Source organism: Triturus cristatus, chromosome 9, assembly GCF_964204655.1.
Source record: "Triturus cristatus chromosome 9, aTriCri1.1, whole genome shotgun sequence".
Lineage (NCBI taxonomy): Eukaryota > Metazoa > Chordata > Amphibia > Caudata > Salamandridae > Triturus > Triturus cristatus.
In genome coordinates this window covers 488,143,293-488,170,419 of record NC_140592.1, presented here as the reverse complement: position 1 = coordinate 488,170,419, position 27,127 = coordinate 488,143,293, and the positions used below count along the sequence as shown (strand labels likewise).

General features: G+C 47.0%; 1 protein-coding gene across 1 annotated transcript in view; it reads left to right on the top strand.

The window, feature by feature from the left end:
* The window catches only part of CDCA5 (cell division cycle associated 5), a 138,815-nt gene that overhangs the window by 79,192 nt on the left and 32,496 nt on the right, over window positions 1–27,127 (top strand). Inside the window, exon 6 of the mRNA XM_085625457.1 lies at window positions 5,659–6,237. Coding sequence (XP_085481583.1) covers window positions 5,659–6,237 — 579 coding nt within the window. The remainder of the gene's footprint in view (window positions 1–5,658; window positions 6,238–27,127) is intronic.

Here is a 27,127-nt window from a genome sequence, read left to right as displayed (position 1 = left end):
CTTTAAGAGCCGCTATAATTTGTGATACAAACAGAGCGCCATTTGTCTGGCCCCACTGAAGTACCTGTGTTGGGGTTATGTACGGATTTCTTTTTTTTTTTTGGAGACACTCTGTAATTTATCACCATTTAATCTTTTTTTTCCTGGTCTCAAATTTTATTAAGATTTTATAAAGTGAACACAACAGCAAAGCAGCTATGCGTTACATTTTGTATTTGACATGCTGATTCAGAAAGACCAGGTTCTGCGTAATACACATTTTCCCTCAGTGAGCAGTAGAGAAGTTGCAGAGAACTCCCATAGGGACTGGGAGTATCTCCCCAGAGAACTGAGGCAGAAGGGCAGTCCCACTTGTGCTGATGTTGATTGCGACCAGGAGTAAGGGCAAACGGCGTATGGGATGGTGATGTAAGGCCGAGCTGAATTGGATTTGGGTGCAGAAGAATGAGGATGGGGAGTGGACAGGTAGGGTTGAGGGCGAGACCCACGCTGGGAAGAGAGGGTGTGCAGTGAGGGAGGAGGCGTAGAGCGAGGATTTGCCTATAATATTTTAGGGGGTGAAGTTGGGTGGCTCCGGTGCCCAGGATGTAAGGAAGACCGGGGGTATATCTGTTGCACCACCTTCGACAGACAAAGGGTGGCAGTGATGAGCAGCTTCTGAGCCTTCTTGTCTGCTCACCCCACTGTGGTTGGCAGGGACCTCAGGCCGGACTGCGAGTAGCGCATGGAATTGTATGAAACAAGAGGGGGCTGATGTGGGTCCAGGTAGGGGGGCCCAGATGGCAGAAAAAAAGCTTGATGCGGTCTTGGAGTCGATATATAAGCCTCTCATATGATCCCACTTTTTACATAGCAGTCAGCCATTCGTCTCACAAGAGCAACTCTGGTGAACTCCAAAGTCGTAGGATGCAGAGTTTGGTTCTGGTCAGTTCCTTGAATAGAGATCTATGGTTGTAGCTTAAAGCCAGGGAGGTCTCCTGTGTAGTAAAACATGAGAAGTGCGCCAGGTAAAATATGTGGCAGGTTAATAGATTGGGTATGGATCAGACCATTGACTACTGTGTAATCATAACGAACGTGTGTTATGTTGCAGTTGGGAGTGGTGGCAGAGGCCTGAGGTCGCCTACTTCTGAGGTGTCCAATACCAATATTGAATTGTTTTAAAAAGACAAAACTTGATCCTGGACTCTCCCGAGTTCCTCTATCGGTTTCTTACAGTCCTGCTCCTCATATTCTGTTTGAAGTTGTCTCTGCCATTTTGTACAGAGGCGGGCCAGCAGGGGCTGTGAACGAGGGAGGTGAAATTCCTCCTGCAGGTTCTTGAATGATTTCATGTCTCTGCTGATCACAAGGTCTTTCAGGAAGTTGATCCCAGAGGTCCGTCAGGCTCCCCAAAGCATGGGTGTTCCCTCGACATTTGTGGCAGGGTTGTTGCAAATGGGGGCATGCAAATGTAGTCGTGCATGGCTTTTCAGCAGTTTGTGAGCTCGATTCAAAAGCTTCCCTACGGTTGGTATGATGGATAGCGGCGCGGTGCTGAGGAGGGTACAATAGCTATAGAGCAGGCCTAGGTTAGCCACATAAAGCTGCATCACGTTCAAGTTGCACCTAGTTGGGGCAGGGCCTCAACACCAGGTCTCCTAGAGGACGTCTGGGAAAGGTGCAATGTCATATGATGATGTCCAATACTGGGTAGGCGCAAGACTCCCACTGCTACAGTGGGCGATCAGTTTACAGGTAATTAAACAGGGACCTATTGTGCTCCAGACAAAGGAGCATATGTCCTTGTCAATGGAACAGAGGGCGGTGGGCCACACCATAATGGCCAACATGCCCAGGACATAGATGAATCTGGGTGCCACCATCATTTTTGCCACCACATTTTCCACCAATAGGAATAGTACCAGGGAGAGTGGGCAACCCTGGCGGATGCCCCTGTGAATTAGGAATAGACTTAAGAGTAAACCTCTGCAGTTAACTTGTGCTGTGGGGGATGAATACAACCACCTGACTTCCGAAATGAAGTCCTCACCAATTCCAAGCTGCCTAAAAGCACAAAACATGTAGTCCCATTCAATGTGGTCAAACGCCTTTTCTGCGTCTAGTGCAAGAGCCACAGTCTACTCCGCGAAGTCTTTGGCTATCCCGAGTAGGTGTACCAGGATTCGTAAGTGGTTACGGCGTGACAGCATAATTATCTAAAAAGAAATGAAGAGCACTCAGATGTGGTATGGGAATAAAGAGAAGTTTATTTGCCCCAGGCTCAAGCAAGAACACATTCAACCAAACTTCCAAGTGTGTGGCCTCACTGGGGTTACACAAAGCCTTTTTTTACATGAGATGACACATTAGGGTAAATGTTTAGAGCTGAATCATCTATTACTTGCAGCTGCAAGGTCACCCTTATCTAGAACTTGAAAGCACTCAGAAAGTAGCAGATATCCGTTTCACAGCCAAGCGTCTTGGCACCAAAACCGTGGCTTGTAACTAGTTATTTTTCTTAGTTTTCAAGGCCTCAATCAAACATTTTATAAGAAAAGGCCGCTTTGACGTGCCTGCCCCTACATTCTTTAAGACCGAGTGGAAACGTCTTCTATCGAGTTGGCATACTCACATCCTGCACCTGCATTCTCAGTTCTTGATCAGAGTGGAAACTTGCAAGTTTCTTTCAACAGGCTTCTGCTAAGCGAGCATTTAACATAACACAAGCATATTGCGAAAACAGTCTACAGGCCGATATAAAATGGTTGTTCAATGGTTCACATATATTTTATGCTTCAACAGCGAAGCGAGCAGCTTAGTACAAACCCCACCTGAAACCAATGTATCACGGTGGAGGATCACCCATTTGCTGAAATGCTTGTGAGTTTCTTCATGTCTGAGTTGAGATGGAAAATGGGCCAGCAGCTACTTCGCAGTAAAGCGCTCCTTCCAGGTTTTGGGAGGACTTAGGTCCCTGTCTTGTTTGGAAGTTGTAAAAGGGGGGGGGGGCTGTGATGTCTGCCTCCTAGAAGGTGCATTTGAGACAGTTCACAGTCTCCTCACAAAGCCATCTGTAAAAGTCACCAGTAAAGTTGTAAAGACAGGAGATTGCCTGAGGTATTTCGTCTTTAGGGAGCTCCGTTTCGAAGAGTGCCCGCGTATCAGTGTTGAAGCTTGGTAAAGGCAAGGCATCCAGGAAGGCCTTCACCCAGTCTACGTCACTGTTCAATTCGGACCCATCCAGCTTAGTATAGTATGTCCCAAAAGTGTATATCTGCTGTGGGGTGTGGAGAAGTCCCTGTGTCGTCCCTAGTTGCCAAGATGACCACTGTGGCCTCTTGCTGCCTCAGTTCAGCGGCCAGAAGCTTCCCCACTTTCTCCCCTGTTTGTAGTGGTGGGTTTTGTAAAGCACGTACTTGGGACTTGTACTGGGATTTAAGCTTCATTTCCGCCTGGTCTAGTTTGTGTCTGTTCTCGGAGAATTGCCTACTGATGCAAGTCTGAGTATGGACATGGATGTGGTTTTCCAGGGCTGCCTGCCTTTGCACTCCAAGTTTGTCAGTGCAGCATTCCACATCCATTGGACCCTAAGGGTGGCCTAGGCTGCTGCCCAAAGAAGTTGAGCCAAGTTCACGGAGCCTTTGTTATGTGTGTGGTAGGTGGTCATGTGAGACTTCAATTGGGCCTTCTCCTGGGTAAACTTGAAGTGTGCGGTGTGGAGGCCTACGTGCTTCCGTATGGGTTTCTCGATGTCCCAGTCAATAATAAGGCAGACTGATGCATGGTTTGAAAGAGAGCTGGGTGGGTACAGTCCAGCACTGTCGGGGATGGTCGGCCGGAAGTTTCAGAAATCTCTGAGCCGGGACTGGGTGCCATATATCGTGGAGAGGAACGTGTATTCCTTCTTGGTGGGATAGAGCTACTGCCAAATGTCGTGGAGGCCCTGCCCATCATGGAGGTCTTGGAGGACTGCCCAGTCCTTATTGTATTGAGCGTCAATGGGGCCGGTGCGGTCCAGAACAGCTTCCGGGGCTAAAACCCAGTCCCCACCCACTATCACATGGGAGTTCTGGATTTCCATGAGGGGCAGGTTGAGGTGGTGGAATGGGGTTGGGCTAAGTCAGATTTACCATCAGTTGGGGCGTAAACAGTGCCTACTCTGGACACCCTTGTGCCAACCCTGAGGTTGGTGTGCACTTAGTGGCCCGTATCCTTGAACAATGTCTGCAGTACCGTGAATGGAAGAGATTATGGAGGAGAATTTCTATGCCGTATTTTCTGGAACCGGTGGCAGCGGCTTTAGGTTCTTCTGTTGCGTAGTTCCAAGGGGTGTGGCTCTTTTCAGCTTATCTGATCCTTTTGCTGAGAGGTGCGTTTCTTGTATAAGGGCTGTGTCACTGTGCTTAGAAGCCAGGAAGGTCAATGTATTTTTCAGTTTAATGTAGGACGTCAAGCCATTGAAGTTGAGCGTGACAATATTTAGGTGGTCGTGTGCTCATCGTGACAGTTGGTGAGGGGCAGCGCTACTATGTCTGTGGTGGGGGTGAAGGCGAGAGGAGGCATAGCCTATTTGATCTTGAATATTCTTGTTTGATGGCTGTGAAAAGGGATTTTATTTGTAAAGATTGTGCCCCAGACCGCAGTATTGGCAACTTGAAACAAAAAAAATCCAACCTACCTAACCACGTTTCTCTAATTTTCCACTTCTGTCAAGGTCTTTTATAGATTGTTAATCGGGTCAGGAAAGTATTATTTGTTTAGGATTTTGTGAGATTGGTTTGATAAATATCACACTATTTGATCTGTGATTGACTAAAAAGAGAATTGCTGTGCAAACAAGTTATTTCATCAGCCAGTCCTGTAGTGTGCCCTTGTAGTTTGTAGACCGTCTGTGTTCAATCGGATACTCTTTGACAAAGTTTTCATTATTTCTGTGGAAATGATTATGAGCAGACTTTGCCACGATGTGCTAGACAAGATAGTTATGGGCACAAGAAGTGTTTTTGATTCCTTTGTTTGATGTGCACCCTTGAATGTCAAAGGCCAAAAATGAGGTAATTGGCTTCGGCAAGATTCCATTGGCATTTGGTTTATGCGGATCCAGATGCAACAGGAATGTGGGACTTCCCTAGGCCCAGATAATAAGTTGGCCTGCCACTGCCCTTTAACAAGTTCACCACCCTCCCCACAGCTTATTAAGTCGGTATGCAGAGTTCCACCACTTACCAGAGTAACATTTAGTCCTGCTTCAAGAACATCAGTGCCTCTGGTTGCCATAAACTCTCACCTGTTTGAGAGCCTGCTTTCATAAGGCAGCTAGATTGCAATGCAATGTGGATTCGTTTGAGGCTCAGATTTCAATTTCTGTAAGCAGGATTGCATTTTTGCTGCAGTTTCAAGCTGTAACCTAGATCACAAGCAAATTCAAAGCCGGACAGTGGTGGTAGAGGGTTACAAAACAGGTGATCAGGCACTTTCTATCATTTTTAGAACTTCAAAAGGCGAGATTCAATCTTAAATAAATCCGTTCCTATTGAAAGAAAGTTGTTGAGGCTTGAGATTGGAGAGTGCCTGCAGGTCTGTACCGACATGAGCTTTAGAAAACAGCAGCTATTTACCTTATTTGCCAGGCCATTCATCTTTTTATACTAGTTTAAAATATTTATTTAATTGCAGGTTTCTTCAAAAGCTGGAAAAGAAAACACTGAACAGAAAGCAGTTAAATGTGGAATTGGCAGTAGGGAAACTTCCTGTGCTTCCATTGTGCCGAGTACAACCTCATCTTCTCTGCTGAATTCAACTACCTTCACTGATCTGGTTGCAGAGAACAACAGTAATGTACTGTCACCTATCCCTGTCAATGCCTTGCCCTGCTTGGGAGAAGAGGACTCTGGCATGGTCAAGAAGGTGCGAAGATCTTACAGCCGACTTGAGATGTCCCTCTACCGCAGCCCATTTGCTACAGAAAGTCATTCTGCTTCCCAGAAAGAATCCTCTGATACATCAACACCAAATCAGTCCAGGCTTAGTCGCAGGTCCTTCTTTGGATTTGATAACCTCCTTTCACAGGAGGTTTTAGCCAACGTCTCCCCTGTGGTGACAAAGACTGGAGTAAGGCGAGAATCTGGACCGGATAAGCAAGCGGAATCATCAGCGATGATGACACACATTGCTGCACAAGAACTGGACACTAATATTCCTGGAATTGCCATGGCAAAAGAGAAGAGAAAAAGACGAAAGATTCCTCGAATTGAGGTGAGTCCAGTAGAGTTTGTTTTTGGTGTTTCCTCTTTACTTTTTAATATAGTTTAATCTTTGAGAATGGGAATTTTTAAAGGAACACTAAGGATGTGTGAGACTTTTAATGTCCCTATGGGCTCATGTTCTTATGTTGGAGTCATATTACTCTAGATTCAGGCTGCCAGGTTGCAGGTTTTATTGTTTATCTTTGGTTTACATTTTTCGGGTTCCTTCAGAGTTCAATGAATGAATAATTTTATTGCATAGTTACTTAAAATCATTTCAAATTGCGCATCGGTGACTTAAATTAACAGTTAAAAACGGACCTCGCCCCTTTTATAAACAATGACTTTGTGCAAGAATAAAACGTGCTACCTGCCCCTATTCTGACCTTCAATTCAAATTGTGCATCAGTGACATAAAATAGCAGTTAAAAACGGACCTCATACCTTTTGTAAATGATGACTGCAAAATACAGCGTGCTACATGCCCCCATTCCGGCCTTCAAATGTGTTGTAAATCCCCCACTGAATACCCCAGCTACACTGTTGAAAGCCCACTTATACCAGCGACATTCCCGACTTGAGGAAATCCTGTCAAAATCAAAGATGTTTAAAATGTGACCTATTAAAAAGCTTTGCACAGTGTGAACCCGGGGTCTGTTAGTCCTGAAGCAGGTGTGTTGTGGAACATAGAGGTTTCTGAGTACCTCAATGCTAGTTTAGACTGTTCAATTCGTCATTCGATTGTGGAGCACTTTGGAGTTTTTTTTTCGGTGTAATGTTGCCAAATGTGTTCTGCGGCCTCCAACTCCTCCATTGTCCAGGCTTTGTCGAATATGTCCTGCGTGTCATGGTCTAGGATTGATTAATTTTGGCAGGGCAGTTTGCATCTAGTTTTGTTTCATTCATTTCCCTTTGAATGATGCTAATGAATTTGCCAAATTCGGCCTGATCTGAAGGCTCTGTGCAAGACCCTCCCTCCCCTTCGAGACTACCCCTCCTTCCATGCCACTAACACTCCGTCGCATGTCAGAGGATTGCTTGGCCCTTCTCCTGCAGGAAGTTGCATGTCTATTGGCCAAGGGAGCTGTTGAACGAGTTCCTCTGCCAGAAGTTGGCCATGGTTGCTACTCCCACTACTTCCTGGTACCCAAGAAGGACAAAGCCCTGCACCTTTTCTTAGACCTCAGGGACGTCAATCACTTCCTCAGGAAGGAGAAGGTAAAAATGTTAACCCTGGCTCAGGTCCTGTCGACCCTGGAGACTGGATGGTAGTGTTGGCTTGCAGGACGCTTATTTTCACATCCCCCTCTTGCCTGCCCACTGGCGTTACCTACGGTTTATGGTAGGCCACAAGCATTTTCAGTTTACCGTGCTCCCTTTTGACCTCACCAGCGCCCCTCAGGTGTTCATGAAAGTTCACTGTAAAAAAAAACAAGCGGTGGTCGCAGCTCATCTGCACAGATCAGGGGTTCCTGTCTTCACCTATCTTGATGACTGGCTGTTGAAGGCAGGCTCGCCCCAGGCGGTCGTCTCCCACCTCCAGACTACGTACGGCCTCTTGCATTCACTGGGATTCACTATCAATGTGCCAAAGTTGCAATTGATTCCCTCTCAGAAGCTCCTTTTCATCAGGCCAGTTCTGGATACAGCGCAGTTTTGGGCCTATACTCCCGAACAGGGAGTCCGGGATATTTGGGCTATGATACCGATGTTTCAGCCTCTATCCGGAATTTGGGTGAGAATGACTCGGAGGCGGCTGGGCCGCATGGCCTCCTGCCATGGTAGCTCATGCCAGACGGCATATGCAGGCTCTGCAGTGGGACCTGAACTTCCAGTGGGCGAAGCATCAGAAATCTTTCCAATGTCATCCAGATCTCAGAGGGGACTGCAAGTCAGTTGCAGTCGTGGCTAACGAACCAGAATAGAGTTGATGGCAGATCCCTCTCCCTTTCCCAACCAGTGTTCACAATGGTGATGGATGCGTCTCTCCTTGGAGGTGGCGGCCACATGGGAGAGACGGAGATCAGGGGTCTCTGGCGGAGTCCGGTCTCCCTATCAACCTTTTGGAGCTCCGCGCGATCTGTCTTGCACTGAAGGCGTTCCTCCATCTGTCTAAGGAAGATTAGTGGAGGTGTTCACGGACAACACCACCGCCATGTGGTACTGCAACAAACCTGACAGGGTGGGGTCATGGACCCTATGTCAAGAGGCTCTTCACCTTTGGACATGGCTGAACATCCGGGCATATCCCTGGTGGTTCAACACCTGGCGGGTTCTCTGAACGCCAGGGCGGACTAACTCAGCCGCTGGTGCATGATGGATCATGAATGGCATCTTCACTCGGAGGTGGTGCAAGGTCTCTTTCTGCAGTGGAGAGAGCCTTGGTTATATCTATTCGCCACCGAAGAGAACACACAATGTCAGCAGTTCTGCGTGTTGGAGTTTCCAAGGCAGCACTCACTCGGCAACGCCTTTTGTTGCGATTGGAATTGCGGCCTCCTGTACGCCTTTCCGCCTGTACCACTCCTGCCCAGAGTGCTGAAGATCGGCCAAATCTGTCTTAGTCACTCTGTAGGGTCATGACTGTGGCTTGGAACTCTGCTAAGCGTGCTTCTTTCCTCGAGCTCCACGATCTTATTTAAATTTTGTGTACCTTGTTTTTTGCAGTTAACTCTTGTTAGGTCTTAGTAAGGGCTTTAAAAAATGCTACCGCTGGCTACAGCTTGCAGTGCATGTGCGCGGGCGCGCGCTTCAGCAGAGGCGCCATATGGCGTGATTACTGCTGTGCGCGCACCACTCGTGCACATGCACTGCAAGCTGTGGCCGGCGGTAGCATTTTTAGCTTGCTAATCGCGGCACCAGTGCTTTACTTTTAACATTAAAAGTAAAGCGCCGGTGCTGCGATTGTAGCAAAAGTAAAGAAATAGAAACAAACATCTATTTCTTTACTTTTGCTATAATCGTGGCACCCGTGCTTTACTTTTAATGTTAAAAGTAAAGCACGGGTGCCGCTATTAGAAAGAATACAAGCATTGGCATAGCCAATAGGTCTCGCCTTTGGGACCTTATAAGTGTTTAGCCATACAACAGTTGCATAACTAAATACTTATAAGGTCCCAAAAGCGAGACCTATTGGCTATGCCAATGCTTGTTCAGTATTTGGTTCTGAGCTTGTTTTTAGTCCATCGTTTAACTTCAGGTTTTTCAGATTTGTAATCATTGTTGTCAAATCTTCAGGCAGTGTTGAGATCTTCTCCGCAATGGCTCTACAGTGGTAGTCCTTTATGATTACTTTTTTTTTTCCCAGGCATTCCAGCTTGGTGACTGCAATCGTTAATGCTGTAGTTTGCATAGTGTCCATTTGGCCCTTTAGTTTGTGTGACTGCCAGTTGAGGGCGTTGGTGGCTTTGTTAGTGACATTGATCGAGGACAACAGGTTATTGATTATTTTTTTTAACAGGTTATGGCTTGTCTCCTTGGGTGGCATGTCTGTTGTGTCCATCCTGTTGGACAACCTCGGTCCTTGCTGTAGCACCTGCTCATCCAACCATACAGTGTGCTTCCACTCGGGTCATCCCATTTCCTTAAGGACAGCGGGGTGGTTTGAGTGGCTTCAATTGGTTCAATATTGTCACTTGCCACGTCTGCCGCTTTGGTCTGTTTCTGTTGCCGGTGGCCTGTCACCTCTCTTTAAAGGCAGATCGCTGAATGGATCACGCTCCAGGCAAGGCATTACTAATGAACCTGAAGAAAGTTCTATCACACTGGCGTCATCCACACTTGCCTGTGTGCAAATGGTAGAGGTACCGACTTTGTTAGCGTTGTCCATGATGTGTATATCAAGCATTAGGACTTCAACTGTGCTTTCGCCCTTGCAGGCCTCTAGACCTCTTTCGCTCATGGCGGATGCACCCCTCCTTGTGTGGGGCGCCTCTTGATAGCTGCCTAACAGTGCGTTGTCGTTATCATTGTCATTTTCATTGTCCCAAAGCGTGGTGTCTGATGTTGAAACCACTCTCCTGTAGTAGTCGTCCAAGGTTTTCGGAGCCCTTGCTGCTCCCTGTGCACTCCCTTGACCACTTTCACTCTGCTGCTTTCTGTTTCCCCCTTTTGTCAAGCTTGCCGCTCTTCTCTGCAAGAAGACTCTGTAAGTGGCTCTGGCTTGCTGACTCCCCTGGGCTTCTCTTGCTGGAACAGATTATTTCTTCTGGGTATTTTCGAAGCGGTCGTCAGGGTAACTCATTGGGCTCAGACTGGAGGTTGAAGGCTGGAGGCTCAGGCTGCATTGCTCAATTTTCTGCACCGTTTGTATGGTCACTTATGGCTACAATTGTGTCGGGCATGGCGTAACTCGAGTCCCCGATCCTTTACTGGGGTTTTTTGTTTCTCTGTTATCCGGCTCTAACTGCAAAAAGTTGGAACGAAATTGGTGTGGGCTCTATGCCCAAGCGAGTGCTGGGGGCAGGTGAACTCCTTGACCGCAAGCTGCACCCAGGCGGGCCACCTCTGCAGAAAAAGGAACTCTAACTTGCACTCCGACTCTAATGCCACTGTCCTCCTATAGTTTTCTCTGAGCCTATATTCTGCCACTGCTACGCATTTCTTGCCACCTCACATCTCGCCCCTTGGCGGCTCCTACAATATTCCTTGTTGTCCTTAACACTGATGGTAGGCAGACGTGACTTTGATGGTGGCTGTAGGAAGGGAAAAAGACCGCCCTCAGTCAGCTGTAACTCTGGGGGCTGCAACTGTGCTGCTCTGCGCTCCCTAAGCCTTGGCTGCAGATTCCAATTGGCCGAGGCAAGCTGGGCCACTGACTGACTCTAACTGCTACCGCGCTGCCGCTTGCTCTGGCGCCAGAGCTGGCAAAATGATGCAGTGTACGGAGGGGTGCTTGGTTGAGAGCAGAGGGCTTACTGGATGGCTTACTGGCAGGGACTACGGTGGCCCCTGGTCTTCAGAGTCTCTGCCCGTGCATTGTTCATCTTCAGCAGGTTTCCCTCAGCGCTGCCAGCTCAGAGCTCCAGCGAACACTGGCGAGCAAGCCAGCTTGAACCGAACCCGAAGCACGCTGCTCACTGTTGTCAGGTCGGGTGTCGCTAGCATTGCTGGAATAACTGGTGTGTTGCACATAGATTGTTGAAGACTCCACCCAGGTCGTACCTTGTGTGAGCAAGAGTTGCTTTTTAATCCTATGTTGAATGTTTATGTCAGGTGTTAAGTTCCTTTCAGATTCATGTTTCAAAGTTACTTGCTTGGTTGTATTTCTTGATATTACAATTGGTTAACGTCCTTTAGCCAATTGCAATCTTCGGACTGGGATTAGTTGACCCTTTTTGTGAGGTTTGTTTCCCTCCTGGGTTATCTTTAAATAAGAATATAAATATAAGATGGGACACCAAGCGAGGTGCATCTGACCGCAATACTGAAAACCTTCATGGTAATTGGTGAGCCTCAACCTAAGCCTAAACTGTAAAGTTTGGCAAGATAGCACTAAAGCAAATGTTAAAGTGAGGTGTGCCCCTAACAGCACTGAATTGTGTCTTCACTTTAAAGTTACTCCTGAGGTGAAAATAGATTCTTCCCCCGGAGCCTGACTGTAGACTCGGCTCTGAAACTTTACCTCCTTGAAGTCTTCACTAAGACTATAACATAGAAGTGCGTGGTCATCCATGTTCATTCCTGCAACCTTGAGGAGATCCAGCCTATTTGTTTAGGTTGCTGAAAAGGGATTGCATGGTGCAGCAACATTTTCAGTTACGCCCACTTGTTTGACTCCAAAATGAGGTGAGAATTTTCACAAGATTACTTACCTGACACAAAAGTGTGCGTTCCTCACTCTGCATCCATGAAGCCACCTCGCAAATATTTTGTCAGTCAGTTACATCCTTAGCTGTGGAACCCCTTCCACTTGTTCCTCTAAATTATGTTTCTGCTCATTTAGAGGTTCTGATTGATCTGTTTAGAGATTTTTAAGGATAGCTGACTCAAATATTTAAAGTAGACTTCTTTACCAGATGTCCAGAGTGAAATATAGCAGTGTGAATTTTCAGTTGTGTCTAGGAATAAATGGCTCAACTCTATCAATTCCCGGCAGAGGTGCGGCCCTGACATGGGTTTTCTCGTCATTGTTTCTGCAATCCAGCCAACATTTTGGTTGCTGCCTTTCAAGGGTTTTTCCCCAGTACAAACATTGGGAGGAGTGCTAAATGTCAAAGTGAAGAGTACTGCTAAAATTATCCACTTATCTCTGTGCTGAGTTTTGCTGCTGCATTCACTCAATACGGACTTTAGACCATTGTTGGTGTGACATTAGCTGAAGAGTGCATTTAAGAGTGCAGTACACCTAAAATAAATGAATGTTCGCAATGACCATAAGCTCAATGCTGCTATGCACAAAAGTCATAATTAAAGAGCAAATGGATCAGTAAGAAGTTGTTACAGTCTGCCGGTGTCCTTCCGAGTGTCTCACTACGAACTTCCAGCCGGTACCCGAAAGAACATTGGAGGCTGCCATTCCATGCAACTATCGAGTAGTTGGGCAGTTTCAACTGGGCAAGCTTCAGCTCTCCTCACCTCCAAACATATCAAACTGTCAGTTCTTTGTTGCCTCCCTAAGACCCTGGTATGTAGCTAGCAATCTGAACTGAGCTCTGCAGCCACTCAGATGGCAGCTTATTAAAGTAGTCTTTGCCTTACCCTCACTAGACCCAGATCTTTTGACTGGGGGTGAATGTTTTGATTTGTTCTGCATTCCATCCATCAATTGTGTGTCTTTTTCGTTCTCGCCCTAAGTGTGCCAGGTATGCCCAGACGTCTGTCCTGGGCTCACTGTGCCACTGGAATCAAGCTATCCTGGCTGAAGAGGGGTGAAACCCCGAAACCGGTCCTAGGATGCTTGTTTCCGGTCCAGGGAGGACCTGGCTTGGCAGTTCGGGCTGGACTGTTCCCATGAGGCACAAGGTCAAGACTGATTTGCATATGGCCAGGTCTAAACTGGGGTGGCATGGTAAGCAAAGGAATGATGGATTTAACCCAGATCTTTTGACTGGGGGTGAATGTTTTGATTTGTTCTGCATTCCATCCATCAATTGTGTGTCTTTTGCTAGAATAATGAAGAAGCATTCCCCAGTCCTGTTGGTATAAAATGCATATTATCCAATGTAGGATTAGCATAGCAAGTTTTGTGCACCGCCGTTTCAGGGAGGAAATGTGGGGTTTGCCTTTGTTTTGTTTAGTATAAATCTGTTGAGTAGTTTTTGTTAAATGAACATTACAAAAAGTTTCAGGTGACCTAGAAAATGTTAATAGTTAGAGATACTTGGACCATTAGTGCTCAAACCCAGATTCGACAACCGTTCGAGGGCTGAAAATTAAAATAAGGAACCTCTTTGGATGAGGAAGCTTTTTCTCTCGTCGTCCATTTCGGGTTCACAGATCTGAACCCAGTTTAAGGAATTCTGAGCCGTCTCGCTGGCCCCAACACAACATTTTGCAGCCAACGCTCACCCTCCCCGCTTCCCGCCACCGCCGCTTAGCCCCGCCCCTTTTTCCTTCTGTATCCCTCCCCGCTTCCCGCCACCGCCGCTTAGCCCCGCCCCTTTTTCCTTCTGTATCCCTCCCCGCTCCCGCCTCCCAGCTGCCCCGCCCACCCGCGCACTTCGCCTTATATGGCGACCGTGCGAACGCGCAGCGGTCACGCGCAGCGGGCGCGCCGATTGTGCGCCGAAGGCGCGCCAAAGGTAAGCCCGTCTGCGCCCGTCCGCGACCGGATCGCGACCAGCGCCAGGACCCCTGGCCCACGAAGACCCCGACCTACCCGCCTGACGTACTCCGCCGCCACCCTCATCGCACTCAACACCGGCCGACTCCCAGACTGCCACCAAGCCACACCACGACTCACCCACTGACCTTTCAGCTGCCACGCCTGCAAGTTCTCCTGCATCCGGACCTGCCCCGCACCAGCAGCCGCCAAGCCAAACACCAGCAGCACCCACCTCAAGTGCATCCTGCTCAACACCCGCTCCGTCCACAGACACGCCGTGGAACTCTGGAACCTCCTAGACGCCACAGCCCCTGACGTTGCCTTCCTCACGGAGACCTGGATGAACGCCTCTTCAGCTCCCGACATCGCCATCGCCATCCCGGAGGGCTACAAGATCGTCCGGAGGGACCGCAACGCCAACCAGATGGGAGGAGGCGTCGCCATCATCCACAGGAACACCATCCGTCTCACGACCAGCACCGACAACTCCCTGACCACCGCCGAACACCTGCACTTCCAGATCCACACTGACCCAAACACCACCCTCAGAGGCACCCTGATCTACCGACCCCCGGGACCACGCACACAATTCAGCGAGGACATCGCCGACTTCGTCAGCCCGCATGCCCTCCCCTCCGCCGACTACATCCTCCTGGGGGACCTTAACTTCCACCTGGAGAACAACAACGACTGCAACACCAGCACCCTGCTCGACAACCTCGCCAATCTTGGACTCAAGCAGCTGGTATCCACCCCCACCCACCTCGCCGGACACACACTCGACGCCGTCTTCTCATCCTGCAAAGACATCGTCTTCAGCCACGCCACAGAGCTCCAATGGACGGACCACAGCTGCGTCCACTTCACCTTCAAGAGAACGACGACCCACCACCACCAGCAACAGGCCGCCCGCAGAAGCTGGAACAAGATCACAGCAGACCAGCTCGCCACCTCCCTGAGCCAGCACCCCCCTGCCAGCTCAGCGAACCCCAGCCAGGCCGCCAACAACCTCACACAGTGGATCAGCAACTGCGCGGACGAACTCGCCCCGCTGAGGACCCCGCCCAGCAGACCCGGCAGCAAGAAAGCCCCGTGGTTCACCGACGAACTCAAGAGCTCCAAGAAGAACTGCCGAGCCCTCGAGAAAGTCTGGAGAAGGGATCCCACACCGGACAACAGGACCACCTTCAAGCTGGCCACCCGGAAACACCACCAGCTGATCTGCGCCGCCAAGAAAACTGCTTTCAAGGACCGGCTGGACAACAACGCACACAACTGCAAGGAACTCTTCAACATCGTGAAAGAGCTCTCCAACCCCAGCGCAGAAAACAACGACATCACCCCATCGCAAGACCTCTGCAACTCCCTCGCCTCATACTTCCACAACAAGATCGCGGACATACACAACAGCTTCAGCAACCAACCAACGCACACCAAGACCGAACAACCACCCCTCACCACCACCCTCCAAGCCTGGACTCCGATCAGCACCGAAGACACCATCCGCACGATGAACTCCATCCACTCCGGATCACCGACCGACCCCTGCCCTCATCACGTCTTCAACAAGGCTGACGCTGTCATCGCACCCCACCTGCGAGACATCATCAACACATCCTTCGACACCGCCACCTTCCCTGAGAGCTGGAAGCACGCCGAACTCAGCGCGCTACTCAAGAAACCCACAGCGGACCCCACCGAACTCAAGAACTACCGCCCCATCTCGCTCCTCCCGTTTCCAGCCAAAGTCATCGAGAAGACCGTCAACAAGCAGATGGCCGCCTTCCTCGAAACGAATGGATCCCTCGACCCCTCACAGTCCGGCTTCCGAGCCAATCACAGCACCGAGACCGCCCTCATCGCCGCCACCGATGACATTCGAGCCCTGATGGACAACGGAGAAACAGCGGCCCTCATCCTCCTAGACCTCTCCGCAGCATTCGACACGGTCTGCCACCGCACCCTAGTACAGCGCCTCAGCAACGTCGGAATCCAGGACAAGGCGCTGGAATGGATCATCTCCTTCCTCGACGGAAGAACACAGAAAGTCCGTCTACCACCGTACAAGTCAGAGGCCACCGATGTCATCTGCGGCGTCCCTCAAGGATCCTCGCTGAGCCCCACCCTCTTCAACGTCTACATGAGCCCCCTCGCGGCCATCGCACGGCAACACCACCTCAACATAATCTCCTACGCCGACGACACCCAGCTGATCCTCTCCCTGACCAACGACCCCGCCGCCGCCAGAGCCAACCTACACGAAGGGATGAAGGACGTAGCCGAGTGAATGACGACCAGCCGCCTGAAGCTGAACTCGGACAAGACGGAGGTCCTCATCCTGGGCTCCTCACCCTCCGCCTGGGACGACTCCTGGTGGCCTCCCGCCCTGGGCACCGCACTCAAACCGACAGACCATGCACGCAACCTGGGCTTCATCCTGGACTCCTCCCTCTCCATGACCAGGCAAGTCAACGCCGTCTCCTCGGCGTGCTTCAACATCCTACGCATGCTACGGAAGATCTTCTGGTGGATCCCCACCGAGACCAGGAGGACCGTCACCCAGGCCCTCGTCACCAGCCGACTGGACTACGGCAACGCCCTCTACGCCGGTACCACCGCCAAGCTCCAGAAGAGACTCCAGCGGATCCAGAACGCCTCAGCCAGACTCATCCTCGACATCCCACGAACCAGCCACATCTCCGGACATCTGAGAGACCTTCACTGGCTCCCCGTCAACAAAAGAATCACCTTCCGCCTCCTCACCCACGCACACAAAGCGCTACACGACCAAGGCCCGAGCTACCTCAACAGCCGAGTCAACTTCTACGCTCCCAAACGCCACCTCCGATCAGCCAACCTCGCCCTCGCCGCCGTCCCCCGCATCCGAAGAGCGACCACAGGAGGAAGGTCCTTCTCCTACCTGGCCGCCAAGACCTGGAACTCCCTCCCGACCGACCTGCGCCTGACCCAAGACCACCTCTCCTTCAGGAAGAAGCTGAAGACATGGCTGTTCGAGCAGTAGCGGCACCCCCCCACCCCCAGCGCCTTGAGACCCTACGGGTATGTAGTGCGCTCTATAAATGTCACTGATTGATTGATTGACACTGCAGGATGCACGGCCAAAAGTTTCAAAAAATGTATTTATGCTGTAGTGTCTTTTTTTTCTTTGGGTGGGGGGGGTTATTTTTTATTTTATGCAACTGATCAGCACAAAGGAATTCTTACCTGGTGCATTAACAAAGGTAGAGCTCAAACCGTTACAGATATGATCGTTATCATCAAAGCTACCTCCCCTTCCCTTCCATTGATCAATTGAAAAACAATGTATGCCAGTGGTAACTGTTGTCATGGTTATGCAGCTGCGTCCTGGACCAGAGAACAGTCTATGCTGTAGTGTTCTTGGACCCCAAAACAGATTTTCTGGAAATGAAACGGCCCATTTACATCCTCAAATTGAAAGAATAAATAATACAATACATAGGACATTTCCTGTATTTGTGGCTGGTTGTGCTAACAGTTTGGCTATAAGGTAGGCACTGTGGCAACCACTGTCTCTACAAAGTCAAAGGTCGTGTGTGCAGAAGGAGTGACTGACCCTGCGGTTTTGGGCGCAGGCAGTGCAACCAAGCCTGGTAGCACATAGCACAGCAGCGATTGGCCCAGCTGCTGAGTGTTGTTAACAGGACCCGACCAAAGGATAGGCCCTGTGGTCAACCACTGTACTCACAGCCAAAGGCTGTATGCAGCGGGCGTTGGTTGAACGCAATAGATTGAGGTGCTGTGTCTGGCTGCAGGCCTGGAACGGTGCAGCAGGTGATGGCCACCAGTGGCAAGTTTGGGTCCGGGCCTGAGTGCAGACAGTGCTGTACTGGTGAGCCACTGAATGTGGTATATGATTAAAAAAAAAGGGAACAAAAACTTCCTGAAAAGAAGAAAAGGTTAGACTGAGATTATAATTAGCTTTGGTTATGCCACCTCAATGTGCTTTTTTTTTTTTTTTTTTTGAAATCTTTGAAATTTACTTTGAAAAAAACACAATAAGGATGCAGTTAAGGTTACGATTTAAAACAAAAACCTTGAAATGTAACGCTTCTGGTTAGCTACACAATTTATAACTGCCATACAAACCATAACTCCCACATCAAATGCGATTCTTATGACCGTGCAAAATTTATACCATTTAATAAGCTGCGTGACATCACAAAATCATTATATACCTTAACAAAGTGTGTATTCATTGACAATTAACTGATAATGGCAATGGCAACACCATTTGTCATGTCACCTGTAAGATAGTTTGTGATTTATGATGTCATTTGTCATATTAGGGGGTGAGGTCATGAGAATGTTGTACGAATTATGCAAAAACAACAGTTGATGGACAGAATGCAGAACAATGTCATACATTCACCCCAGTACAGAGATCTGGGCCTACATCCATTGTATTTTTTGCTCACCATGCCTTTCCAGTTTGAACTCAGCCATATGCAAATCAGTCTTGACCCTGTGCCTCATGGGAACAGTGCAGCCCAAACTGCCAAGCCAGGTCCTCAATGGACTGGACACAAGCATCCTAGGACCGGTTTCAGGGTTTCACCCCTCTTCAGCCAGGATAGCTTGATTCCAGTGGCATGGAGAGCACGAGACCCACGTCTGGGCATACCCTTCCCACTCGGGGTGACAAATGCAAAAACAACAGTTGATGGACAGAATGCAGAACAATGTCATACATTCACCCCAGTACAGAGATCTGGGCCTAAATCCATCGTATTTTTTGCTCACCATGCCTTTCCAGTTTGAACCCAGCCATATGCAAATCAGTCTTGACCCATTCTGGCATAAAGTGTCAGAGCCTTGGCATGAGGAGGATTAAGCCCGCTGAGATTGGAAACTTGTGAGCTCTGGCCAAGCTTTATGCGAGATTCCAAGATGTGAGTGGCCTGTGAACAGCGTGAAATGCCATGTACCTCAGCCCCATCACTGTCCGAACAGAATCTGTCTCCACTGAGGATGCACGTGCCTGCACTCCTGTTTGCAGACTGCCTTCTACTATACCATATATCGACTGAGGCTTTCTTTCTGCATTGCCGAAACACTTATTCTGCTATGATGACTTCTGCTTCCCTGCATTGCTATGCATCAAATCTACTACTAATGCGAATAGCAGGCTACGCCTCTGCATTTCGAGGCACTCCTTTTTTTCTTATTTTTTTCTTTTTTAGGGTTGAAGCCCAGCTGTCTGGTTTGCTAACGAGATCTTGGGGACATTCCGAAAGATTCCCTGGGAATGTATTCTGACTGTTGCTTACCATTGGCTTTGTGGTTTGTAACTCACGTTTTCCTGCTTTCTATTTGCTGGCTTTATTTGTTTTAGGCTGACCAGGTTCAGTTCATCCCTCATAAGGAGCAAAGCCTTGAACAGGACCGGGTGTGTATTTGCTTCCGGGTAACTGCACACGGAGGCGCTGCTGCTGAGAACAGAATTCGCCATACGTTCCCACAATGAATCTGGAACCCGCTTAGCATAGAGGCATCAGCTGTGCTGTGATGTGACGAGGGGATGGGGGCTCTTGAAGCAGATTGTGGAATTTGGATCCCTGGCACAGAAGTAAGAACGGATAACCCTGCAATCTGTTCCTCTCCCCTCGTTGGCTTTAGACTGTTAGGCGACACAAGCACAGAAAGGAGAGTTAAGTGCAAGGGGGTGAGGCAAGCTGCTCAATATCTCTACAAATTCATCCTGGGCTGTGGAGAAGAGGTTTTGTTTTATTTATTTTTTTACTGCGGGGAACCACAACAAAGCTCCCACAGGTGTATTAGACTACCAGGCACTGACTTTTGTAAATCTGTGAGGAACATAGATTAGAGTTAAAAGGAAAATAAAATCAGCTCATAAAGTCTGATATAGTGCTTTCGACTTAAATAAGAAGCTGACTGTAGAACATCTAACCGCTACTACAGGATTAGTCTGTGTAGGAAACATCTCTGGTGATACATTAGGTTCCTCTGGAAGGCCACGGAAGCTTGGGGAGAATGTCGTCACGGAGACGGCGCACATAGCTGTGGGTGCGGTTTGTGGCTCCCTAAGCAGCCACTGCAGCCATACGACGTGATACACAGACCCAGATCAGGGTCAGAGTAATCAATGGCTCTCCTCCTTAGTAACACTGAATTACTTTTGCCTCTGCCCCCACATTCGCTCTGAGAGAACCAGTTTTTGAAGAAATGCTAGACAAAACGCAGGCATTATCAAAATCTACCAAGTTCTCTATAACTCGCACTATCCAGGGGAGTACAGGTGTCCATAAAACCACAGGCAGGTGGAACGTGTTAAACCTACAAGGAGACAAGAAGGGCAACTCGATTCTTGCTATGTCATCCAGTTCATCTTTATTTTAAAGGCTCGATATTGCCTCAGAATCCTTAACCCTCACCATAGCAAAAGGGTGATGAAGAGGAGTGCAAAGCGTCAACTATGGAGAATCTGGTGATGTGACACCTCCTTTACTTGTTTCTCCCTCAGATGTAATGGTGGCTTCTCAACAAACCTTTTCTCCTGAGAGGTAGTCAGGTCACCACAAGACTCACTGCAAATCACGATGGCGTTTTCACAGCGTAAAGCCGCTCTGTTAATGAACTATCCTTTGTCCTCCCCACCGACATTGAAAACTCCCTCAGTGGAAGGGAGCACACAATCTTAGGGAGGGTGGGGGGGGGGGGGGGGGGAAGCGGGTGAGACAGCCTGTCGAATACCTTTACAACAGAAAAGATCTCCACTCCCTTCAAAGGAGTTAATGTGCACAAAGGTAATCTGGGGCTGTATTATGTAAAGTGTCCCCTAGGGAGCAACGGCCATGTGTGCCCGCTTTGTGCATCCCCTTGGCACTTTGGTATTACAGAAAGGGCTGCAGAGGCTTGAGCACATATAGCGCCAGCGTTATCTCCAGATGGTAGTCCCTCATTTGCATGGGGCGTGGCTCCATGCAAGTGAGGGATTCCCTTTACCTCTATGCCTGCGCTGTATTAAAGATGCTCGTGCAGAGGCAAAGAAGCTGCTAGGAGGCGCACTGTCAGCGCTCCCCCCTCCTGACATCCACTTGCAGGCAGGTGCACTCATTCACTGCACCTACCTGCAAGTGGATCTCTAATCCCCCTTAAAAGTGAAGGCGGGTTGCCACGTGTACAGTGAAACACAGAACGGCTGCTTAAAAGCTGCTCTGTTTTTCATGTGAATACTCTGCCCCTGGGGCAGCACATTAAATATAATAGGGCGCACTTTCTCTGTTTGCACCCAGCGCATCTTTTTTAAGGTGCGCTGTGGTGCCAGCAGAGAAAGTGTGACCTATCTGTAAGAGGGCCCCAGGATGTTATCTTAACTAATTTGCTGCATTCTTCCACCCTAATCTCCGAGAGGTCAGTACAAAATGAGACTGTAAACTTGGATGGAGTACCCAAAGTCCCTGCCAAACCCACTTCACGACAAACCACGATATTGCAGTTGATATTAAGAGAACTCAAAGAAATGAAGAGTACCCAAATCAGAGCTCACAACATGCTACAAGAACAGTTTAACAAAATTAATGAAAGCCTTCAGCATCTCAGCGTCCTATTTAACCAGGCAAATCAAAGGATCTCTACTCTCGAAGACTCTCAAATCAAAAAATAGTCACTGGTATAGAAAGATTAAATGACATTGTCAGAGATAGAGCTGAAACTTGAGGATATTAAGAACGGGTGTCGTCGCTCAAACTTACGAATTGTTGAAGTTCCTGAGGGAAGAGAAAATGGCCGGGATACAACAAAATTCATCACTGATCTGATCAGGCAATATGTCATCCTGGAGGAACATGAGAAGATAGAGGATTACTCCATTATGTGCACACATAGAGTGCCCTCCTTTAAACCCTCTAATGCCAGATTTCCTTAGACTTTTGTGGTCAATTTCAGAGATTTTCGCCTGAAGGAGAAAATCTTAACAAAAGCATTACAAACTAGAGGTTTTTAGTCATCGGATAATTTTTAATGTAAAATCTTTTCTGATATGGCTGCAGGCACAGCACGACGGCGGCAAGAATTTAAATCGATGATCAACCTCTTTAAACAGCTGGTTCGAGGAGAAAAACTTAGTGCTGGTAGAGGGTCCATTTCGTATTTTTACTTCTACAGAACAAGCTAATGAACATCTGCAGCTCATCATTCAGAAAGGGAGGGACAAAAGAGGTTCCTAAAATGTTATGTTATCTTTCTCTGTTTGTTCACAAAGATTACTGATACTGTTAATATTGTTACAGGCTCGTTCTAAATGGATTGCCTTGTGGTTTTTTTTTCCTATAACTTTTTTCCACATTTTTCTCTTTTTCCATTATCGAATTGGTAATACACTGCGGTGCGGTTGCCTTCAGCGAAGCAGTGGTGAGTGCAAAGTCAAGGCGCCCAGCGGAGGGGTTATCAAAGGGTGGGGTGAAGCGGGCCTTTGAAGAGAATGCGGGTCGGGCGAAGCCCTCAGACTGCTCCATTCTAAGTGTAGATGGGTCACTGGGGGCAGGGTGAGCAACAGGTGCGAGGTGAGGAACAGGCATAGGAAAGGAGCAAGGGCACTCTAGGTCATTAAACAAAGAATCCAGCAGAATATTTAGAATTGACTGTAGGGAGGATGATCCTGTAATGAGATTTGGCTCTTAGAACGCTGAAAATAATTTTTTGTAATGCGATCGATTTAAATAATAGAATTATGTTCTGAGGAATGCTGGCATTGTATCGATCATTAGGAGCGAGCATAATGTTTTTTTCAGGAAACGCATTTGCAGGACAGGACCCCGCCCTAAAATCGCCAATCTTTTTTGACTCTTCACAGGCTGCAATCAGAGGAGTAGCAATTTTGATTTCCAAAGTTTTCAAGCCTCGAAAACCCATAAAAATGTTACTAGACCAATAATCTACTTGACCTAATTATAATGCTCTTGACCCATAAACTGGTTTCAAATTCTGTGATCCTGGGTAAATATTTCAATTCACTGAGTCGCCATTGTTTTCTTTATCACATATAAGGGCACCTTCAAATAAGCGAGTTCAGCAAGTCACATTTCTCACTGACATGAGGCTTTACTGATAAAACTATATAGTGTATAATGTTTGGAAATCGAGTTTCTGCAAATATTTGTCATTTGCTCATCCCCAAGTAGTGTGTTCTGATTTATTTTGCTCCTATTCAAACTTTTGATTGCATCACACTTCTGAATTCCAAAAATGTTTTTCCCATTAATTCCTGATCTATTTTGAAATACTTGTATTGTTCGTTTACAAGCTGCTTAAATGTTGTGTGTTAGAGAAAAGAAAACTGACATCTTACAGTTTCACAATGATTGTCAGTTTGCTCGCTTGGCTACAACCTCTAGCTGTAATAAGATATAGAAAAGTAAACCCCATTTTCCAGGATAATATAAGAAACAATTAGTAAAAAGACAAACTGACATTTGATCTCTTTCCTTTAACAGACAGCAAATGTGTCAAGATCAAAATAAGATTTAAAAGCGTCTTTAATGCTCCTTCACTTTCTGAATGAACAGAACACTTGTTCTTCCAGTTTAAGTTCAATCCCCAGAATGGAGAGTTGGTGCCAAGAGTAGCTCGACCTAATCAAATATGACTCGCCATAGCAAGTGAGCGAGTAGATTTTTTGATGCCTGTAGTTGTCTTGCGAAATAATCAGGGTTGACAGAGACCCAGATGGCAGATGCATTTGGGTGAAAGTTAGGATACAAAATCATCTGTTTAATATTCTCAGCTACTAAGGCCCGATAAAAGATTCCCCTTCGTCCGTAGCTCTATATATAAATGCCTCAAAAGAGGCCTCAGGCTCTCTTGATAGGGGAGATTTTAATATACTCCAGTATATTTCCCTAGATTCATTCCGTATCAATAAAAACCAAAATAAACCCCAAACCATCAAGTTATTACAATCGGATAACCCATGAGAGAACAGTATCCTTGTCACTCTAAAAGTTATAATTCTGCCTCATGTATTATTATTTTTATAACATCGCATACTCTGTCGCGTGAAATCAGAGATAATTATTAATCCATTTTCAGATCACTCTGTAATCACATTAGAAATTGCTCTTTCAGCCACATAGCCTAAAAACTATAGATGGGCTTTCAATAAAACAAGGGCGAGGCTAATATATTTCGGGCAAGTCTTAGATGGCTGGAAAAGGTGCATCATCAGCAGTTGCAGATGGCTCTGAATGAGGCCTGCAGAGCATACAATCTTACTCCATTTGCACAAACTAAGAGTGGTAGCTCAGGCAAGTTTCAATTTTCAGGACTTTTTCACATCAAACGAAATAGCAAATAATAACTCTTATCTTAAAAGACCGTATAAGGAGAACGAACATATGGGCAAGTACCTAGCCTGGCTTGCAAATCGCAGAACCAACAGGCTTGCAAATCGCAGCGCCAACATTAATGCAATAAAAACGATCTAGAATCATCTGACAGGTTTATTAGCATTTCAAGCACTAGCCGAAGCATGCAGGGATTATTACTCTAAGTTCTACTCGAATTCTCATAAACTCCGTTAGAGAAAATCAAAAGCTGGTTAGAGGGAATTGATTTGCCAAGATTAACAACAGAGCAGATGGGACTTATTGCAACCCAATAACTACAGCAGAAGTGCTACAGGCGATGAATTTCTTACCTAATGCCAAAGTGTGTGGTAAAGACGGGATACCCGTGGACATTCCTAAAACATTCTCTCCTCAGCTTAGTAAATTCTTAGTTAAGCTTTTCAATCAGATTCTTTCAGGGTGCAAAATACCCAACACATTCACAGAATCCGTTGTTGGCTTTAAAAAAAAAAATCGGACTAAGTTTCAAATTCCTATCGTCCAACAAGTCTACTCCATAGTGACTATATATTATTTACCACAAATTATCACTAAAAAGCCAGCACCTGTCACACGATCAATTATCCATAAAGATCAAAACGGTTTTACACAGCTAGGAGCATTACCACCAATACAAATAATCTGATTGGAGCCATGGAGTACTTCACAACCCCAAAGGCAGCAGTCATAATGTTAGACACAGAAAAATTGTTCGACCTAGTTGAATGGGAAGGTCTATATTCCATTCTTCTAAAGTTCGCTTTCACACTCCGCTTTATTCAGCTTCTGCAAGCTCTCTACTCAAATGCAAAGGCCAATATAATTATTAATAGTGCAGCAGCTGAGCTCCTAATTAGACCGGGAACACTATAGGTGTGTTTTCAGAGTTGCTTGACAATTTATGAATTTGCTGGTAAATACTCTAGGCAAGGATTTTCTGTACATATCTATTTAATTTCAGGAATCTTATTTTCTCCATATCTAGTTTACTTCCATCTGCCAGCAGCACCAATGTTCCTTCTTTATATGACACCCAGGTGTATATCTATTTAATATGAGTAAACCCAACAAAGAAAAACAGCCTATAGTAATCCACAAGAATTCACCCTGAACAGTGGTGTTAGAAAGAAGTACACCATCCTAACTTGCTACAGTTGTATTTACATATGTGTGTGTGTGTGTGTAGATATGTATTTAAATTTACATACACACAATATTAATTACCTACTGGCGATAGCTAGTAGGTAGTTATAGTTAGGACCAACTTTTCCCATAGACGAACCATTTTTTGTTGTGTTTTGCTAATAACTGTGGCGCAGTTTGATGAATCTTCACAAATTGTTCAGAACTAGTGTCCCAGTTACTTTAGCTGCTTGCTGTTTGGAACGTTTCGGGGTGATTGGTCAAGCCTGAGCTGAGAAAAAGGGGTGGTCCCAATATGCTTTTTACCCATGCAATGTCTATTGGGATTTTGCATTGTTTTAGACATGTCTACAGCCCGAACTGCTGAACAAAATTACACCAAGTTTGGCAGGAAAGTAGAACTTGGCCCAGAAATCGAGCTTTTTGCAATTTTGTGTAAATCCATTCAGTAGTTTGGGAGTTATCACAGAAAGAAATTTATAGCTATCTAGGGACGCAGATCTGAAACCCAATTGGGGAAAAAAACCTCTCCCACTATGAATTTACGTTAAAAAAGCCATAGAAATTAAGGAATATAATTGTTTTTATGAATGCCTCAATGGGTGCTCTGGATAATTTAATATGGCAAGAACTAAGAGCCCCCACAAGTGGTTCACCATATAGGGAGTACATGGAATCCTCCCTATTATTACTACAGGCATCTGACTTGCTAGCACTACCAGGCTCTGGGAAGGAATTACAAAAGCTCCTAAAGGGCAAGTTATTTACCTTTGGTAACACCCTATCTGGTAGAGACAGGATGTAGCTGCGCACTCCTCCTCTTATAATCCTCCCTAGGCACCAGACTCGATCTGGAAATTTTTCCAGCAATACCACTACGTGTCGGAAGAGGACGTCGAGCTACTCCACAGTGATGTCATCTCCCAGATGTGACGTTGAGTCCATGTATGCCCTCCCCCGATGCCAGTTTCTTTTGTGACTATTTTTGCACAAACCACGCGGAGCCACTTAGAGAAACAGTCTCTGGAAACAGTGTGACAAAAAGGGAAAAATGTGTATCAACCAGTACAGAATTAAAGAACAGAAGTAGGACGCAAACAGGGAATCTAGGAGATAACAGGGCACTCCAGTTTGCAGAACAAGGAGGATGGGTGGGTCAATTAGGAATCCGTGGCTAGATCCTGTCTTTACCAGATAAGGTGTTACCGAAGGTAAGTAACTTGTCCATCTGATAGACACTTTTGGTGCATATTCCTGATCTTGGAATCAGATACCCAAGCAATACCATCCTTGGAGGAGGGGCTGCAAACTGAACTCACCAAAGAGGAGAACTGGCCCAAAAGATATGAAGGAACCAGAATATCCAAAAATTACAGGTGAAGCAAGATGCTCACAGAGAGAACTGATCTCCAGGTAAGACTATGGGAGCCCATACGGAGTAGAAAGCTACAAGACCGTAAGAACACGGTATAGAACCAGGAAAAGAGGCAGTCCAAAAGGGAATGCAACATAAGATCTGGGAATGCAAAGGGACCAAGGACAATAGTCCAAAGAGTGCAGGCCAAAAACCAATGGAAGCAGCATGCTCTGCCGTAGCAACATATACA